At 31.9% G+C, this 21,980-nt stretch overlaps 1 protein-coding gene across 3 annotated transcripts in view; it reads right to left on the reverse strand.

Moving 5' to 3' along the window:
* Positions 1-799: 799 nt before the first annotated feature.
* The window catches only part of MAP4K5 (mitogen-activated protein kinase kinase kinase kinase 5), a 205,718-nt gene continuing 184,537 nt past the window's right edge, over positions 800-21,980 (reverse strand). For all 3 annotated transcript variants that reach the window (XM_031952973.1, XM_031952971.1, XM_031952972.1), the window contains 5 exons: positions 18,953-19,021; positions 16,429-16,521; positions 13,922-13,992; positions 7,655-7,710; positions 800-2,215 (listed from right to left, as the gene is read on the reverse strand). In XM_031952973.1, the coding sequence (XP_031808833.1) occupies positions 2,128-2,215; positions 7,655-7,710; positions 13,922-13,992; positions 16,429-16,521; positions 18,953-19,021 (377 nt within the window). In that variant the 3' untranslated portion in view covers positions 800-2,127. The remainder of the gene's footprint in view (positions 2,216-7,654; positions 7,711-13,921; positions 13,993-16,428; positions 16,522-18,952; positions 19,022-21,980) is intronic.

A 21,980-nucleotide genomic window follows, 5' to 3' on the forward strand; every position in this document is an offset into this window, starting at 1 on the left:
TCCTCATGTTTTAACATGAGATCTGAGATATTTTGAAGGAATCCAGAAAAGTTATGAAGCCAGAAATAAGGGGTGGGGGGGGGGGGGGGGGGGAGAGAGGGAAGGTGAGAAGGAAAATTGCCAAGATGCATACATGCAAATGTCCTCCATTCTTAAAAAGAAAACATCTTCACTAGATACCACTACTCCCTTGAACCATTTTCTTCTCCCTTTTCCAAAAAAATTCATAGAAAAGCTACCTATTCTTGTGGCCCCTGCTCCTCACTTTTTCTGGTTTCTGACTTTACTGAAATTATTCTCCAAAACTTTCAATTATTTCTTAATTCCCAAACATGACAGTTTTTCTCCCATCTCATTAGGCTTGGCTTTATGGGATGGAGTAGATGAGGTTCCTGGCTATTTCAACATCTTTGGTCAATTACTTCTTTGTAATATCATTCTTGTGGAATCAACAGGATTCTTCTGATAAGGCTAATTCACCAAACATGTTTTTGGTGGAATCAATGAGCAAGGTCAGATAGGGGATCTTGTATAACTCTTAAGGTATATAATGTCTCACCCATTTCTGGGCCACAGAAATGCTGTGCATCAATATCATGATAGCACTCTTTGGTGCAATTATGATAGTCTTTACTGTCGAACTCTGCAATTAGTCTGTTGAAATACTGATTGTTTCTGGAATTGGACTGAAAGATTAGTTACCATATTTCTTGATCAAAATAACCAAAGAAAAGAAATATTTACATATAGGGTGGGGGTGGAGGGAAGGAAGTTTAAGTAAATGTACACAACTCCAGCATATTTTTCCAAGAAAATTTTTATAGGCTAATTTAGGTTAAAGGATACCTAGTTTCTTTTAGAAAAATATATTTTTTCTTTTTTAAAAATATGGTATGTAACAGTATCAATGCCAAGTAAATTAATGCAGACAAGTGGAACCAATATGACTTTAATGTGACATAATAAGATGGTAGAGGGAAAATTTTTTTTAAAGAATGACTAAGTTTAATTATTTTTAGAATACTAATTCTCATAATTGTATTTCTGCTATCCCAGACTTAAAGGCATTTTTTCTTCTTTACCTTACCCCATATGAATAACCACGAATAAATGAAAAACCCAACATACATGTATAATTACTTTATAGGTATTTCTTCTGGCATAGTATAAAATATGTGTCATAAATAGTTAAATACTTTTTCTCCTACATTTGGAATGCTAGATGTGCACAAAGATTAATGTCTCATGAGTTATCAATAATATAAAAAGGAATACTACTCTTCTTGTTAAGAAGACACTTTCATGATACAGTCACACACAGATATACATGCTCTTTTTTTATATTGCAATCCTTATCATCATATTGTTATATGTACCCCACATTATTAGTTTGATGTATGAAACTCCCTTTTAAGGCAATCTGTATGAAATTATATTACAAAATCAGTTTTGTTGTATAAAATTTCAATTAAACAGGAAAAAACCAACAAACTGATATATGACCCATAACTCTTAAGAAAGCACTAAACCTAGAGGAAAAAAACCCTTTCTTTATACAACTATAAAAAATTTTAAGCTGCTTTGCAACCATCCTTTACTAAAAGTTAGATACATTACACCATTCTAGCAGCAGATTAATAAATACGAATTAAATATTCTATTTTTACAAAAAACATATAGAATGGTTGATGTAAAAGTAAAGAGACTAGGGGACAATTCTTACAAAGTCATTTTTGTTATGAAAGAATAAGACCACATTCAGATGAAAGACTTGTCACTGCTAACACCACTCTAGAGACAATTATGTGAGTTATTTTAAAATAATATGGCACCCTGGTTGCAAATATTATTATTTTTTAAAAACTGAGCTTCCAGGAACTAAGGAAAAGACTATTTGTCTTATAGCTTTTATTAAGCAAACTTTATATAACCACCACACAGTGGCAAGAGATATATAATAGCTGTTTCCAGCTATAGAAAAGTACTGAATCCTACACTAACATACAAATCATTGAGATGTCACCTACAAGAAAAAAAGAAAGAAATATTTCAATTTGTATTTCATTTTCTTGAAGGCATTTTTCATAGAGAACATTTTCACTTTCTTGGCATTTCTGTGGGTGTTGCTCAGTAACTATTTTCATGGCCAGCCAAAATGTAGAGATTGCTGTGTGCTGTAGGATTTTCTGTTGGCCTACTTTCCAAAACGACAACCCTGCAATTAAACCAAACCAAAACAAAAGGACTGTTTAGGAGTAAAAGCACACATTGCACACTGCACCAGAATTTCATTTCACAGTTCACATTCTCATAAGATTACACAAAGAACACAGAAGTGGAATTATGTTTGGTTTTAAATTCAATTCCTGAAAAATTAAAAAATTCTTCATAAAGGAATTTGACAATATCTCACCTTAAAAAACCAGAAATCTTTATTATATGGAATGGCTCTGGGAGGGACAAAGGAGGTAGGTATGAAGGGGCAATTTTAGACACTGCAAAACCAAAATATGTCAATAAAATTTTGCTTTAAAAAACCAAAAATGAGTTTATTTATTCTTTAATAGAAAACTATTATTTTATATTTGTTTTTGAAATTTGAGTTCTAGGTTCTCTCCCTCATCCCAACCCATAGTTATGAAACCACATGTGAATATTGTATGTGAATATGTATTTTGTTATGCAAAATATTTACATAAAAGTCATGTTGTGAAAGAAAACACAGATTTCTCATCCTAATGAAAAGCAAAACAAAATTTAAAAAAGAGTAAGAAAAAGACAAGTCTATATTCAGACACAACTCAGTTCCTTCTCAGGATATGGATAGGATTTTTCATCGTAAGTCCTTCAGAGTAGTCATGAATCATGTATTGCTGAGAATAGCAAAGTCATTTATATCTGGTTATCCCAGAAGACTACTATTGTAGACAGTACATTTCACTTTGCTTGAGTTCATAGAGGATTTTCCATGTCCCCCCCCCCCCCCCACGAGAATATCCTGCTTATCACTTCCCATAGAACAACAATATTCCATCACAAACACATACCATACTTTACTGAGTCATTCCCCAATTGACTGATGGGCATCCCCTCAATTTCCTATTTTTTGCCCTGAGAAAAGAGCTGCTATAATTTTTGTATCTATAAGTCATTTTCCTTTTTTTTTTAAATCGTTTTTGGAATTCATGCCTAGGTCAAAGATTATGCATGAATTTATAGCTCTTCGGGCACACATTCTTTAACAAAAACAGAAATGCCTAGCTAGGAGAATCAGTGAAAGAAGCCCAATTCATCCTCAAGGGATCTACTTAGACTAGTTCTAAAGGTAGTGGGAAAACAGTAGCACCATCACCTTTATCTCTAGGGCATAAGTAAGCAGTATCAATTATGGACCATAATAGAATAGCTTTTTTGAGGAAGAGGTTTAAGAAATATGGAAGATTAAATCTGACTATCACTGAAATTATAACATGAAACAAAACACAATTCACATTTACATAGATAAACTTTACCTCTGCCTAACCACTCTCTCCAGAAGAGGTTGCTTTTCCTCTTCTGTCACAATAAGAGGGGACCAAGATGACTGGGCAAACTTCTGGCTCCTTCAGGGATCCTTTTGGACTATAGTTCCTTCTGGTGCCACTACTTTCCTCTGTTCTCATTAAATTCCCTCTATTCTTTGAGCATCCTAGTCGTGATTCTTGTAATTATTCATTACTAGCTTCTGAGTATTTCACTTACTCAAATGCCTGGCTTTCTTCAGTACTTGGCTCAGTATTTCTTTCCATTTTAAAATCCTATTGTCATACTGGAAAATTTCAATATTCCTGTTGACATGTCCGCTGGATGCCTCAGATTTGAGTCATGAACCTGCTTAATTCCCATGATCTTTATTGTTTCAGGGAATTCACAACTTTGATTTCACTATCACAGTAACCTATCTATCTTACGTCTATGCTCTCAAATTGTAAAATTCCATTTGCAAGGATTTTTAGGTTTTTTTAGTCTTCTTATTATGGCCTTTCAAAGACCTAGATTTGGGGAGTAAGATGTGACCTCAGAGACCATTTAGTTCTATTCATACACAAAAGGAATTTCCATTGTAATATATCTGACAAATCTGATATCTGCTTCAAATCTAAGAACCTATCACCTCTCAAGGAAAGCAACAGGCATTTTGGGGATCTATGTTCCTCTTTGCAGTTTCCATTCATCGCTCTGATTTTTGATTTCCAGAGCTAAATAGAACAAGTCTAATCACTCCTCTAGTAAACAGCCCTTGAAATATGTGAAGATAGTTAAAGGCCTCACAAGGATTATATGACATGGACTCAGGGACCTGGTTGCTTTCCTCTGGACATGCTCCAGATTAGCAGAACTGAATATAACATTCCAGATAGAGCTAACAAGAGCAGAGTAAATGGAATTATTGTTTGTATAATCCTGGAAGCTATATCCTACTCAATGTAATTCAAGATTATAATAGCTTTTTTAGATTAGGACATTATATTACTTACTCATATGCAGTTTGCACTCCACTAGCCCCATCCCCAACATCTTTTCAGAACAAGTGCTGCCTACCTTTACCTTTCGTTGGTGAAGCTGAACTTTTAGTACCCCAATGCAAAACTTTACATGTATCTCTACTGAATTTCATTTTATTAAACTTAGCCCAATGTAGCTTGTAAAAAATTTTTTTGGATTTTGGCTCTGCCATTTGATGTGCTGGAAACATACCTTTCAGCTTCCAAATGATTCAGACATCTGTAAGTTTGATGAGCAATGATCTATGGTTTATACAAGACACTGATAAAAATGTTAACTATTCCAAAGCTCAGCACACATCTCTGGGCACTCCTCTGGAGACACTCTGCTAGGTTGATATTGAACCTGTCACAATTATACTTTGAGTTCTAAACCATCCATTTTTATCTTGCTAATGTTTTTGGTGAGGCAATCAGAATAAAGTGACTTGCCTAAGGCTGGATTTGAAGTCATGTTTTTCCAACTCCAGGGATAGTGCTCTATCCATTGTACCACTCAGGTGCCCCTGAACCATCTGACTATAACAAACGTCCAATCCAAATCTCTCCATTTTCTCCATAAGAATAGTATAAGATAACTTTGCAAATTTCTCTAAGAAATACTGATGACAATTAATGTTTTTATTCTTATCCAATTCTTATTTTTAAGAATCAACTTCTTATTTAAAAAAGATGACTTGGCATTGTTGTAATTGCATGAAATAATTTCTTTTCTTCTTTATCCTTTCTTCTAACTCAATGCTAATTTTCAGCTTTATAGTCAATGGACTGACTGAACAAAGGAAGCTAATTCTTACACGATTTGCATATCAGTTACCAGTTATTTCCCACATGATATAGTAAATTTCATTTTTTGTGATGTTGTCTGGTACCTTTTATATTTTGGAAGAAAATATTCATAGAATACAGGTATGAGCTTCTGAGTAATCAACAAGATTTGAATATCTTATTTCTTTATCCTAGACCATATTTCACTATCCTTCCCTGTATCAACTTCACAACGAAATTGAATTTATGCAGATAATATGCAGATCTCGTCATGGTCTTTATTTAATTTCTTTGTCATCTTTGCAATGGTTACTGGTTAAAAAGTCACATTTATTTTTATCATAGTCCTGCTTATATTCATCATGAGTATTTTAAGAATGACTACCTTATGTAAAGATTTTTCTTATTGCTTAGGGAAACACAGTGAATCCTTATATTCTCTACCATTTATAATCTGTATGATTGTGTGCAAATTATTTTAACTTTATGGGGCTCAGTTTCCTCATCTGTTAAAATAGAAATGATGACAAGATAATCTCTTAATGTCCTGATTGCCTCTACATCTTTCTCATGAACTACTTCATTTGCCTAAAAGAGAAAACGTGTGACATTTGCCTAAAAGAGAAAACCTGTGAGCCATCCATTTAGCTGTATCTTTTACATTTTCTCATTTCATGTTAATATTGATGTGATTTATTTTTTATAGGATCTATTAATTTACTGGTTTTTCAGAAAAGATTTCATAGTTAAGGTACCAATAATTAAACATTTATGTACAAACTATCTAAAAATGGCGTGTCCCTTTTTCTCATGACTGTCACTTCAAGAATACAAGGGAGTGCATGAGATTGAGTATTATTTTTGATTTTCTTTTGTACCTCTGCCCCCAAATTTATCATCTAGTGGGCAAAAACTGCTTATTTTTAATGTTGTTTTTTTTTTAATTTAATAGCCTTTTATTTACAGGTTATATGCATGGGTAACTTTACATCATTAACAATTGCCAAACCTCTTGTTCCAATTTTTCACCTCTTACCCCCCACCCCCTCCCCCAGATGGTAGGATGACCAGTAGATGTTAAACATATTAAAATATAAATCTCTATATTTAATCTGTTAATTCTTAGACAAGACAATCTGTTATTGGGACTAGCAACATAAGAATTTAAATTGAAAATCACTCAATGAGCAATGCTAAGATAGATAATGGGTATAAATTTGCTCTAATAAAATACAGCATATGACTTTTATGGGAGAAGTGGTGTAAAAGCATTTCAGGACTATTTCTAACTAGAAGAAATATAGTGGTTTTATATCATGTATCAAAAAATGAGATTATATTGGGGGCAACTAGGTGGCACAGTGGATAAAACATCACCCCTGAAATCAGGATGACCTGAGTTCAAATCTGGTCTCAGACACTTAACACTTTCCTAGCTGTGTGACCCTAGGCAAGTCACTTAAACCCAATTACCTCAGCAAAAAAAAAAGAGAGAGGAAGAGAGAGAGAGAGAGAGAGAGAGAGAGAGAGAGTATATAGATGATACCCCAAGATAGTAAATGATCAAGAGGTAGTTCTGTAGTATGTTAAATAAATTTCTTATAACATTTATGGAAATACCTAGATTAAAATTCACATGAGATGGCAAGAAGAAAGAAGGGATAAGCACCTGGCTGTCAATTGCATCAGAATATGGAATTTTAACTAAAGGAAAAATCTATATTTGTAAAGAAAATTACATGAAGAGTCAGATGAAATTAAACCAAGGGCCTGTATAAGATTTTTTTTTTCTTTTTACTGATTGTACTTGGTCAATAATTATTATATCCTACATGGAATAGGTTACTTTTATGGTAGGCAAGCAAGAAAGAATGGATATTTTGTTTTCCATGTAGTCTAGTTTGAGAAAAGGGAAAGACTTTGGTGAACAGTACATTTTTGGATGTATCTTTAATTTTCTCCACAAAGAGAACTAAGTTTTCTTAAAGTAGACTGAGAAAACAAAGAATACACTATTCCTTTTCATGGATGGGTAAATGCTGAAAATTCAACCTGAATTTTAAAATAACTGTTAGAAAACAATGTGAAATATTTTAGAACAATTAAAGGGTCTGATATTCTTCAAAGCAAAGATATGTGCCTTAATTTTAACTTTGAACCAACATGATTAACATTCTTTAGAAATAGCTATATTAGTTACACCATTAAGAGATCTCTAAATTGATTGATTAAATCAACAAGAAAATTAGAAATTTCCTGAAATAGCTGAGTATATATCATGGATTCTGTTTTTAGCATTTGCAATCCTTTAATTTTTTTTTAAAAAATTAACTAGTTATTACCTGTCAGAGCCCAGCAAACGGAAAACTCTAGTTTCATCTGAGATCTCCTGGGTAACCTAAAAAACATTAATAGTGACAGTCAGATTAGATAGCACGTCAAATCACAAATATAAAATTTCTTCTCATATAGTATAAAATACAGTAAATATATTTTCACAACAATATTTATTTATTTAAGGCAATCATTCTTTCAAATCTATCAGCATTTACTAAGAGCCCAGCTAGAGCCTGTGAGAAATAGAAGACATACATAAGACATGGTCTCTGCTCTCAAGAAGTTTACAGTCTTAATGGAGAGAGAAGAGAAACAAAACAATTAGCAATGAATACAGGAACATATACCAAGTTTTGTAGAGCATATTAAGCAGTTCAAAAAAGTAGAAACCATCAATTCTACATATGTATTCTTTCTTACACTTTTTTGAGAATATGTCCCATTAACAACCCTCTTATAGTTTCATTTATTTCAGTGTCTATAACCATACTCAAATACCCTCTAAACAACAAACAAAAAATCAAATCACCCTATGCAGCTACTGTCCCATTTTCCTGCTTTCACTGTTAAAACTTCAAAAGATTTGTCTATATTATCTCCAATTCTTAATTATTTCACTTACTTCGTGGCTTTAAAATGTGTTCAAAATTTCCATTTTTTTGAGGGGAGAGACAAGGCAATTGGGGTTAAGTAATTTACCCAAGGTTACACTGTATGTCAATCGTCTGAGGTCAAATTTGAACTCAGGTCTTCTTCTCTCCTATCATTACGCTGCCAAGTTGTCCTGTTTTAGATTTGTTTTTTCCTGTTTGGCAAGGCAGTTGGGGTTAAGTGACTGGCCCAGGCTCACATAATAGGTTTCAGATATGTATACTTTGAGGAAAATGCCACCTTCCTTCCTGTTTGTGATGCACCCAGAACAGAGATTTCCTAGTTTTATTAATGAAATCTTAATTCCTAACTTCTTTTCTAGTTCCTAGCTCTCCAATAGTTCCTACAGATCTTCAACTTTGACTTTTGTCATCTTTTATCAGTGTTCATAATTTAAGATAAAACTTCAGAATTGTTTAACTGGCATTTATTTTACTATTATTAAAATTTAGAGCACATTTACATGATTATTTTTAGAAGTTAATTATTTTTTTGAGAACCACTTGTCCATATCCTGTTATCATTTATACTTGAGAGAAGAGCTCAAGGTGATATATTCATGTTAATTCCCTTTTGTCTTAGAGATCAGACTTACACATATGAGGCAAAGAATATTATCCCCAATCAAATTTTATCCCCTTTTAACCCTACCTAGTTGCACTGATTTTTGGGGAGGTGTGCAAATCTTTCAAATTCATGTAATTTAAATTATCTATTTCATTTTGTGTTAAAAATTCCCACTACACTAATCTGCCTTTCAAATTTGTTTTCTAAAGACTATTTAAGTACTGAGAGCCTGGCATCTTGGTGACAAAATCTTTGGTCATAGCAACTTAGGAAATATATCAAAATATAAAATAGCTTCTGTCTTCTGAAAACACTGTAGCAGAATGGCAGTAAAGATGGAAGAATATAGCAAGAATCATTTATATCATCTACAAATTTTATGTGGTTATTTTTACTCTAAAACGTGAGCCTCTTGTTCAATAATTTAGACAAACTGGACATACTACTATAGGAACTAAATCATAACACTTGTCGTGTTTGCTATAAAGGAAACTAGAATAAAGAAGGAAGTTTCATGTGAATGGAAGGATAGTTCACAGATACTTTATGCAGAGGAAAAGTAATTGGTGAACTGGCAAAACATAAAGCACATAATTTCATGAAATATCTAGCAATTTTATATTACAATGCTCAAGTATGTGGCTTGATGTACTAACATAGAAGTCCAATAATGAACAAATAGGGAAATTCTATGAAGAACTCATTAAGAGCCTCTAAAATCTTGAACTAAAATATATAAAAAAAACCCTCAAACAAAAACCGAACTCATAACTCAGCATTTCTATACAAACACATACATAGAAATTGTCCAGGAAATTGTGACTATTTCATACTGTTTGCTTTTTTTTTCTTAAGCAAAATAAATTCTAAATGTTACTTTTTGGTTTTGTTTTGTTTTTATTTCTTTTCAAATCAGTCAACAAGCTTTTTATTAAATGCTTACTACATCCTAAGCATCGTCCTCAGTGCTGGGGATACAAAGAGAGGCACAAGCAGTTCCTGCTTTCATGGAGTTCACATTCTTATTAGGGAGTTATATACAAACAACTATGTATATACAAGATATAATGGGGTAAACTGGTCATAATTTCAGAAGAAAGGCTCTAATATTAAGGAAGACCAGGAAAGGCTTCTAGCAGAAGCTGAAACTTTTAAAAAGCCAGGGAAACTAGAAAGCAAAGATAAAGAAGAAAAGCATTCTAGAGATAGGAGATCAATCAGTAAAAATTCATGATTGGAATAGAAGTGTCTTATAAGAACAGTAAGGAGGCCAGTGTCATGGAATATTGAATGTGATTTATTTCTATATTTAATCATTTGTCTTTTGTCTGTTTTAGGTAAGAGATTCATCACCTTCCCCTCATGTTTGTGTGTTCTCTAACATACCCCAATTGTGAGAAACATAAAGTTCCATATCCTGCTTTGTCCTTTCTATGCTACTATATTCCTTTTCCCATTTTAACATCCTCAGAAAAGAATTAATCTATCTTCAATTCTTTTGATTTCCTTATTTAATCCTTTTTGAATTATGTTTTGAAGCCATTAAAGGATACTTGTTTCTTCTCATGCTTGAATGTTAGTGCTACATCATTATTCTGTTCTAATTACTTAAAATACATTTACCTGTCTTTTGACAGTTTTATCTTTCTAATTCAAGAGTCTTAGTCAGTTCTGTTCTTTTCTTTTGTGTTTGTGTATAAATTTTTTTTCCTGTCACATGTAAAACAATTTTTAACATTTCTCTGTAAAACTTTTTTGAGTTCCAGATTCTTTACCTTCCTCCCTCTTCATCCCACCCCCTCATTTAGAAGATACATGTGAAGTTGTGCAAAACATTTCCACAAAAGTCATGTTGTGAAAAGACTCCTACTCCCTCCCTCTCCAAAAAAATAAAAAACCTTAAGAAAAATATTTTTTTAAAAAAAAAAAATGATGCTTCAATTTGTATTCAGACAGTCAGTTCCTTCTCTGAATACGGCTAGTATTTTTCATCTTAAGTCCTTCAGAGTAGTTTTGGATCATTGTAATGCTGAGAATTAGCGAAAAGTCATTCAGAGATGACTCTTCTACAACATTGCTATTTACTTTGTACACAGTACATTTGATTTTGCATTAGCTCATGGAGGACTTTTTAGATTTTTCTGATAGTGTCCTGTTCATCATTTTTTATAGAATAATGGTTTTCCACCATAATCACATACCACAATTTATTAAGCCCAAATGATGGGAATGCTGCCAATTTCCATCTCTTTGCCCTAAGAAAAGTCAGCTCTGATCTTTTCATCCAGAATGCTTTAAATGCTCTATTCCATTAAAGAGCTGGTTTTTGGGATGGGGAAGTGTGGGAAATATAGGATTACACTCAAATGGTGCTGACCAAGTTATTTAGTAGTAAACCTCTCTGTCTTATAATATTGTATTTCAAGATTTCTTTTGATGAATAGTGGAGCTGCCAGATCTTGCTTGGTCCTGACCATAGTTAGTGCTCAAATTCCTTTGAGAGAAACTTGCAATTTTTCTATGACGCAGAAATTCTGGATTTTTGCTAGGTATTTCTGAGACTTTTCCTTTTGGAAATTTTGGAAATTATTTCAGGAGGTGAAAGATGGATTTTTTCTATCTTCTTAATATTCTTTTGTTCTAGTATATTTCAACAATTTTATTTACGATTTCTTGAAATAAAAGAGCATAAGGTTTTTTGAAAAATCATGGTCTGTTTTTGAGTCATTATTTTGTATATTACGTACTTTATATTCTCTTCTACAGTTTTTTAGGTTTTTGATTGTTTCACTATTTCTTACTGTTTCTTGGAATAACTAAAGTCTGTTTCATCTATTAATAGTTTTCAGAAAGTCTTATTCCTTGGGTAAGGTTTACCATGTTCTCTTCTAAGTGATTTATTCTTCTTCACATTATTTTCTAGTGCTTTATTTTTTATTTCTTGCTTCTTTTCTTTAAGGCATTAGTACAGACATTGTGGAAAGGCCACCAGTTTCTTCTTGAAATTGTTAGTTACTGTCTCCTTTTGAGAGAGCTCTAGGTTTGCAATAGGTTTTTTATAGTGGTTGGCATTTTCTTTGATTCATTTATCTCTCCATTATTAAAAGTTCCTGAATTGGGCTTTGAGCAAATGCCATTCTCCATCCCTTCCATACTTCTATTAAGGCTTTACTTGGTCTTGGATGGGGTCACCTGTGTTTCTCTGTTGACTTCTACTTCGTGGGTTCAGGTCCTCCTGCATATTTGAATCACTGGGCTTTCAGGACCCTTTCTGCGACCTCATAGCCTCGGAGCTAGGGCATCCTGGTCTGAATGCTATGGTCCCATTCTGGCTACTGCTGCTGGTTCTCCAGAACCTCCAAGATCCTCACTTCATGGAGGCTGCCTTGTGATGCTGCTGGTATTCCCTTTCTATTGGCTTTGGGCTTCTGATTGATAACTGGAGTAGAAGGAATAATTTATCAATGGATTTCTTAATTTATTTGATCTCTTGTGAATTTTAAATTTTGTTAAGAGTATGAGGAAGATCTGAAGCATGTGGAAACTTTAAAAAAAATTATCTATTAAATTCTATGTATTACTTTCAAAACTGTCTTTCTTGTCTAGGCTCCTTTCTGTTTTCTGTAGCCAGTCAACAAACTATTAAATGTTTACTATATCATATGCGCCGTGCTCAATGTTAGGGATACAAAGAAAGGCAAAATATCACATTGCTTGATTATATTTATATGTGATAAGAAAGGGTTGTTTTTTTTATTTGGAAACAGACAGTGGGGAGAATTAGGAAGGAATAAGGCCTAACAGTGATGCCTCCCATTCCCCCAAAAGAGAAAAAGGAAGCACAATACCAGAGCAGCTTTTAAAATAATACATAGAACAGAAGATGAAACTTTTGGAGAGACAGTCAAGAACAGCTTGGCATATGGGATTTATGATGTATTTTTAAAAAAGTGAACAAATAGAATGTAGTGAAGATCTGCATTTTCATAAGCAATCTTCTTCCATTAGATCCCATCAATGTGCTTCTCCCAATGATTAACAGTTGATATTAATTGCCAGTCAGACAATTAACTTTTAACTGGTACAAAATATCACTTGAATTCAAGGGCACAAGTCCATAGAGAGTCTGGGGAAAAGTGGGCTCAAGTTTGGAAGGCATGAGGTACCAAAGAAGGTAACTTCTGGTTCTTGGAATGGTGGTCCTTTGGCTCCCTTGATAAGATCCTTCATGAAATTCCCCTGAAGTACAGAGTGTTGCTTTTTCTTAACCTCCTGAAGCTGCCTTCTCTCACTGTGTCTACTGCTGTTCCAGGGACACTGCTAGGATAGTGACGACAAGATAGATTTTCTGACCCTTCAAAATTCATGCTATGACAACTATATAAATATGTATGCATATATTGGATTTAACATATATTTCTACCATGTTTAACATATATTGAACTACTTGCCATATAGGGAAGGGTATGGGGGGAGGAGAGGGGAATTGAACACAAGGTTTTGCAAGGGCTAATGTTGAAGAATTGTCCATGTATATGTTTTGAAAAATAAAAAACTTTAATAAAAAAAAAATCAGAAGAGAAACCTGAAACCTGGAATCCAAACTAGCTTGATATTCTATACAGGTTCCAGAGGAAATGATTGGGTCATTGCAAACAATTCCAACAAACTTTCTATGTAGTGTCATTTCACTTCTTCCAATTCATTCTTTCCAAATTGAGTATGGATTTTTCAAACTTAGTTTAATGGCATCAATAGATTTGTTGACTGAATAAAAGCATTTTCATCTGATAAAGACATCACCTTATTTTACTTTATATACATAACTTTATACTTTACACTTTATGTTTTTATATCTTTTTACTTATGTTATTTTAATTGAAGGTAGGATGATTTTGTGATTCAGCTAACTCCCCTACCTCTAGCACAGAGTAGAAACTGAAAATACTAAATAAACTCAGATACAGACCTAAGCACAAATGTCCCCAAGGTCTTTTGAATCATAAAAATTTAAAACACTGAAAAATCAATGAAAACAACTGATAGAAACTTACTTCATCAGACTTGAAGCTTTTTCCCTGCATTCCATGTTTCCAGAAAGCTAATACACTGTCTTGAAGGCATACTAAGAAAAAATAATAATAAATTTAAACTAAAACCAGTATCCAATGGTTTACTATAAATTTTGTTTGAAACTTTTAATAGAAAGAACAAGGAAGATGTTTTAGTGTCTGATGCAAAATCTCAGAGTTTATATCATTAATTTCCAACATTTTTGTAGCTAAGTCAATCAATTTTGTGTTTCAGTAATTTGCTGGAAATTGTTTATATGAATTTTCAAAACTATATACCCTAAATACTCATTTACATTAGAGGAAAGTTATGATGATCTTAAGATCATCATTATTCACATGTTTTATAATGCACAACTAATGTTTTAAATGGATAAAACAGATAAAACATATCTAATAATTAGTTTCCAATAATAGATAACCAATTAATTAAGTAACCAATAATAGATAGAGATTTGGAATTTAGTAATTAGGGTATCCAGACAAAAAAATTATTATAAAAATTTAAAAAGAAGTAGCAGTAAAGAGAAAGCAAGGTGCTATTATATAAAATTCTTATAAAAACCCTATTTATAGAAATTAGATACCTTATAATTTAGTTGGGATGGGGATGTTGATTATTTTTTTTAAAGAAGAATGTTCTAGCGGCATGATTTTGCCCAACATTTAAAATAAATTACAAATGATGGATTCATAAACTGCTTTAAAAAAACAATGTTTTTATGAGAGGCAATTGTGAATGAGAAGCAGAGCAGATCAAGGTCAGGAAAATTTAAGTTAAAAGTCTTATTTCTGATTCATACTTGCTAATGTGACTCCAGCCAAATCATTTAACCTTTCAGTACCTGGGGCAATTCTCTACTACAGTAAACAACAAAACAAGTGTGAAACTGAACTTTTTTCTATGGGAGTTCCCTTTGATGAAACCATAGGTTTAGTTTAAATAATAACAATGGTAATAATAGTAATATATGAACTGTTAGATTTGTTTGTTATTTAGTCATTTTAATTGTCAGACCTCATTTGTGATATTCTTGGCAGATATTAGGATGATTTGTCATTTCCTTTTCCAGTTCATTTTACAGAAGAGGAAAGGGAGGCAATTAAAGTGACTTTTCCAGGGTCAAATAGCTATTAAGTGTCAGATCACACTTAAATTCAAGTCTTATGTATTCTAGGCCCATCCCTCTACCCATTTCACCACCTAGCGGCTTATATTATAAGCCATGAGGCATCCCAAAATTGTAAATTTACAATTAATTTAAAGTTTCATAACAAGCAGTGATAATTTGTAAAAGAAATAGGCATAATTGGAAAGACACAAGTATGTTGGCCAGTCTTAGTAATAACAAACAAGAAGTAATGGTCTAGATATTTATATCTTTTCAGAGAAATTAACAAGCATGGACCACAGAATAAAGAAATTAGAAAAAATTACTTATATAATATTTATTCCAGCATCAAAACATAGTTTGCGATTTTCTAGTTCAGTAAGTTTTAACTCCTTTCCCTCAACTAGTTGTTTTCTCTATTCAAAAGCAGGACTGATAGATTAATACATTTTATGTCAAGGTTAAACTAGACTTGAAAAGATAAATAAGTGTACAGATTTGGAGCTAGAATAGAACTGAAAAAGCCATCTATTCCAAAACTTCAATTACAGATAAGGAAACTGAACCCAAAAAATGTTCAGATAGTAATATAGTAGAATCAGAATTTGAACCCAGATCCTGTGTTAAAAATCATTGCTCTTTCCACATGATCATAGTATTCTTCACCTTCAAGTGACAAACTTTATTTTCAAATACAACTTCCACCTCATGACAAAGCTTAAGCTTTTGTGATAATTATATCAATAGAGTGTTATAAACCAAAATTATCATATCCCAAAGGGAAAGTACCAAATGTTTTGGACTTCCAATTTATGGCAATGTTTATTTTCCAAATTATTAAAAAGAAATTCTGATTCATAAAATCTTTTTCACAAGTCTTCCAGCCAGTGGGCTTTCTTTTAAACACATGCCATTTAATGGGCCTCACTTCACCTATCTATCTATGATTGATGAGATGAATAATATTTCTTGTACAAAATATTGGCAAACATGAAAGAACATTTTTGTTAATATATAGACACACTAGAATCATGTAAGGATAAACTAAACATATTTGTCAATCTTAAAAATTTTTGTTCTGTAAGGCAAGTGAAAATATTACAGGTATAAGGGGAGATTAAAATCACTGACCATCACAACATATTGATAAATATCTTAATATATCTAATATCCTGCTACAACACATAAATAGCTCCATGGTATGTAACAAACTGGACTCGATATAACTCATTTGATGGAATAAAGGAGACAATGAAAAGAAACAAATGATTGTAATTTCAAATTACTTAGAAATTTTTTTAAAAATTAGTAAGCTAAATAGTTTGAACAAAACCTATTTTCCTATAAAAAATATTAAAGAAAAATTTATTGACTTACCTACAGATTCAATGCAAAAATCAAAACTTAGTTCGGAGGCCAGTTTCTTGCTTGACTTCAATTTTCCTTGAAGATTTACAATTTTCACAAATCCTCAAAGAAAAAAATTCAGAAAAATCAGGCATTAAATAAATATTATAAAAACAAATGTAAACTGATATACATGCAATAAGCAAAAGTTTTGAGAAAAATAATTATAACTGAGTCAAAAGTACCTTTTTCTCCCTCAATGTATAGTCAGTAAAGAGTCAGTTTGTTTTGCTTTTTAATTATGATTTAATATATATTTCTGCAAAGAAGAGTCTTTATTAAAATGCCCCCTTTATATATTATATAATTATATATTATATAATATATTATATATATTATATATTATTTATAAAGCACACAAAATATTATAGATCTGTAGTGGAATATTAATAAATTGCTTAAATTATTTCAGAAAGAAAAATGTTTTTTTTCTATTTTTTTCTCCCTATTATTTTCTATTTTTTTCTCCCTATTAAATTGTTATTTAACTCTTAACTGATACACAAGTAGTCTTTCATCTTAATAGTTCATTTGTACAAAGTATTAAAGAATACATTTTCTTACATTTTGATTTCCTTGGAGGAAATAAAATTGACCATGAAATTTAATACGAATTAAGATGAAGAATACATAATTTCTTAATTTTCTCTAAGGTTTAAGTTTATCAGATCCATTTTCACTTTGACCATAGCAGCTCTTTTTCAAAACTAAATTCTCATCCATGTTAATGTATATATATATATATATATATATATATATATATATATATATATATATATATATATATATATAAATAAAAGTATGGTTAATATTTTTTGGCTAAACATCCAGCTTTTTTGCCTTATGGCATCCTGGTTGTAGTATTACTCACTGATTGTCTCAAGCTTGTTTCCTGGGCCTGGGATCTCCCAAATACCATTTTTTCTCTTAAGAAACAAAAAACAATTCAATAGCCAAGAAATTTGTGATTGTATTTTATTGATTCTAATTAATAAGAGATTACTAGTATTACACAAAGTGCTTTTGAAAGATTATCTCATTTGATCTTACAACAATCTTGAAATGTAGGTCTTCTTATTAGCACTATTTTAAAGTTGAAGAAATTGAGAGAAACAGAAGTTAATTGCCTTGTTTAATCACTGTTTGGATCATAGGTTCAATTTAGAAGGAACTTCACGCATTATCTAGTCCAGCCCTTTCATTTTATCGATGAGGAAACTGTGGCTCGGAGAAATTAAGTAACTTGCCCAAAGTCATTATCAGCTAAGATTTGAATTAAGATCCTATTCATTTTGATGAATCCCGAATTCATCACTTTTTACCTTTCAACCACTACATGAAGCCTTCCCTAAGTTAACCATGTTTTTAAGGACCTCTATTATCACATGGCACATTATTTTGCAACTTGTGAATGTATTTCAGATATTATTGTGCATTATAATTGATCTATGTTTGTTTTTCATTCTCCTACTGTGTAGGAAGCTCTAGGAAGGAATGCTAACTACATTTATTATCTGTACCCTGGTATAGTGTTCTATATAAAATGTATTTTACAATTATTTTTATAAACACAACTTACTATCTAGAATAGAATGAAATTATAAAGAACTACAATTATTCTAAGCACATTTTAATTTCCTTGATAATTCATAGAATAATTCATGACTTTATAAGATTTTACAAATATCATTTATCACCATACAACAGCATCAGAAAAATGGTAATTTGATCATTCTGGTTGTTTGCACTGACATTAGGATGCTATTATTTGAGGGGAGGAATTTTTCCCTAGCACAGTGCCTAGCATATAGTAGCTATTTTAATATTTATTGATATATCAAATTGAAACATGGGAGTTTGCTGCATCCATTTAGAGTTGACTCTATAAAACTCAATCTTTGGCATTGGCATTAAGATAAGCAAGAAAGGATCTTGGGTAAGTAATTTAGGCAACAGGATACTAAAAGGTTCTCATCTGTAGGACAATGAGGTAAGTGATCTCAAATGTTGCTTCTAATTCTTTAATTCCACTAAGCAATATTCTAGGGACTACTTTCACAGAATTACGAAGTAGCATACTGAAGTTTGTCAAAAAATATTAACAATATATTCTCTCAAATGTTTTTACTACTATACAGATGACTAAAATTTCCGATCCATTTAAACTTACTAAAGTCAGTGAAGCAAAGTCAAATGCAGAATATTTTCTAGGAATCAGGGCTAGTAAATCACACTATTTCTTATAAATTTTAAGTTACACAAAACAAACTAAATATTTTAGGCACAAAAGAAAATAAATTTTAATAGCTGAGTAGGCATCGCATGGAGAACAAAGAAAATTCTGAATTAACTATCAAACAATCAATTTTTACTAGGACAAAAAATTACTGTCAACATGAACTGAAATGGGATAACCATGAAACTTTTTGAAATACAGAAAGTCAAATTTTGCAATTATAGAAACTGTTACAAAACAAACAAGGACCATACTTACTGTCTAAACACACTAAAACGGTATCTCTTTCCAACTGTGTCACATGAATGGAATCTAACTGCTGGTTGCCTTGATGAAAGAAAAAAAAAAGGTTGTAATTATGTGCAATCTTAAAAAATGCAAAGCACAGAAAACAAGAATCTGAATTAAAGTTAGGTTAGTCAAGATATATAGTAAAGAAGAAAAGATGATAAAAGTAGGCTTGCATTACAGACTTTAAAACATATTACAAAAGCAGTTATTGAATCATTTGGTTATAGGTAAAAAAGGAAATAAGAGTATTCAGAAGAAATTGTAACTACAGTCATCCTTGCAAATATATACCTCCCCAAAATGCTCAATATATTTACAGAAACTAAAAACTAGGGAAAGCATTTATTATCTAATGAATATACTTAAAAAAATGGATCAACTATTTGGGCTAGAAACATATAGAAGTCATACATTCCACTGTTACCTCACTAAGTTCAATTAGATGACAACTAAGTTAAAAAAAATTGCACAAAAATGGAAATGGATCAATATATTTATATTAATTGTGGAAGAGATAAGTCATCTATTAAAAACAAAAGGAATCAAAGAGAAGATAGATGTATTGAATTATATTAAATAAATGGTACAAATTGGTAAAGATGAAAAAGATGGGAACAGTTAATGTTGGAGTGATTGTAAAAAGATAGGCACATTAATGCACTGTTAGTGGTGGAGTTCTAAATTAGTTCAACCATTCTGAAAAGCAATTTGTAATTGTGCTAATAAATGGCTAAAATTTCCATAAATGTGGCTTAGAAATTATGTTAGGCATATAGCCTAGGAAAATCTTTAATTAAAAATGTACCCTCTTCTCTCCCCCCTCCCCCCGACCACTCACATGTGCACAAGTCCTAAAACATTTACTGAAGATTGTTTGTACTAGATAAAAACTGGAAATAAAGTAAATGTCTACTGATTTGGCATGGCAAAACAAACTTGGTAAAAGAATATAATGGAATATTATTGTTTTGAAAAACAAACTGCAATACAGAAAAGACTTAAATGAATTCATGCAAAATGAAGTAAGTAGAGCAAGGAAAACAAACACAATAACTACAACAAAGTAAACAGAAAGAAGACCCACTAGACAACAAAACCAATTATAAAAACCCAATTTGGTCCCAAAGCAGACAGATGAGAAGATACCCTTTTCTCTTTTGCAGAGGTGGGGAGGGAGAGAGACAGGGGATATGAACATTGGATTTAAGTTTAAAAAAAATTTTTAAAAATTATTTGTTATACAGAATTTTTTTTTTTGTAAAGAGAAGAGGGGATATAAAGGAAGGAAGAAGTTTAGATGATATAAAAAGATAAATAAAAACCTATTTAAAATAAATTAAGGAAAAAACCCAATATAATCAAAAGAAAAGAACTACCATATTTGTAGTATACATGATAGATTAAAAACCTGACATCTAAAATATGAGGAATTATTAAAAAATGCATTATAATTCCTTATCCCTGGCAGACAAAGTATATGAACTAACAATTTACAAAAGACATATATTAATAGTAATCACTTGAGAAAATGACTAATCTATTCATTGGAGATATAAATCAAAACAGCTTGGAAATACCATGTCAGATATCACAATGGCAAAAATAATGCAGAGTTAATGAAATAATGGTGGTGAGGTAACAGAACATTAAGGGAAATATTCTGGAAAGCAATCTGGCAATATCACGTTACAATAATCACACTTTTTGATCCAATTACTTCATTGCTGAAAAAATACTACATGAATGTGTTGTAAAGTTTTAATAGTAGCATTTTTTCTTAATTGCTAGAAAATAAAAAAAAAACAAAAAGTGAAAGCAACAGAATGGTTAAATAATGGTGCAATAATGTAATAGAATACTAAGTACATTTAAGATCAACAAATAGGATCAGCAACTATAGAAAAGGGGCATGGGGATAACAGAAGCAGCTGTTTCTGGAGCTCTCAGATCACATACAGTATATAAGGGGGGTGAGGACCTGGTCAGATTACAGGAGGCCTTTTGCTGGCACTGGTGAAGAACTCTCTGTTGTATAACCCATACTTGGATCTGAGTGGCTCTCTTGAGTGGCAGTCCCAAGCTGAAGAAGAGCATTAGAACACCAGAGTTTGTGATTATAGGGGAGTAGGGGACTCCTATCATAGTTTCAGGGTGAAGAGTGTGATCACTTACTACTAGAACACAGGTCAGTAGAATAGTAAACACATTTCTCCTTAGACCATAATATCTTGGAAGAATTGACTTCTAGAACTAGCTCTGAAAAAACCTGAAGCCAGGAAAGAGCCCAACTTTAAAGCTAAAAGTCAAGAAGCAGGCTAGATAAAACACAAAAGATCCTGACCATAGAAAATTACTATAGCAATAGAGAATATCAAAAAACAATCTCAAAAGAAGATAACAAAATCAAAACTGCAATACTCAGTCTCAAAAGAAAAATGTAAATTGGATTCAGGTTTCAGGCTAAGAAAAGAGCTGAAGAAGGGTTTTAAAAATCAAAAAAGAGAGGCAGGGAAAAATGGGAAAAAGAAATGAGTGATGTAAGAAAATCATGAAAAAGGAAAAGACTAATCACCTATCATCATATGAAAAAATCACTATTAAAAAAAAATGCTGATTAAAATTAAAACAACTGTGAGCTACCAAGCTATACCTACTAAATTACTGTGAGTAGAATTGTGAACTGAATAGTACACTAGCCCTGAGGTCAGGAGGACCTGAGTTCAAATATGACTTCAAACACTTAACACTTCCTAGCTTTGTGACCATGGGCAAGTCATTTAACCCCAATTGCCTCAGCAAAACAAAACAAACAAACAAACAAAAAAAGAATTGTAAACTGACTGGACCATTCTGTAGAGCAGTTTGGAACTATGTGCCAAAGGCAACAAAACCACGCATATGCTCTGACTCAAGCAATACCACTAGTAGGTATGTATCCCCAAAAGATAAAAAAAAAAAAGAAGGAAAGGAATATATGTTCAAAAATATTTATAAC

This window comes from Sarcophilus harrisii, chromosome 2 (genome assembly GCF_902635505.1).
Source record: "Sarcophilus harrisii chromosome 2, mSarHar1.11, whole genome shotgun sequence".
Taxonomy (NCBI): Eukaryota; Metazoa; Chordata; class Mammalia; order Dasyuromorphia; family Dasyuridae; genus Sarcophilus; species Sarcophilus harrisii.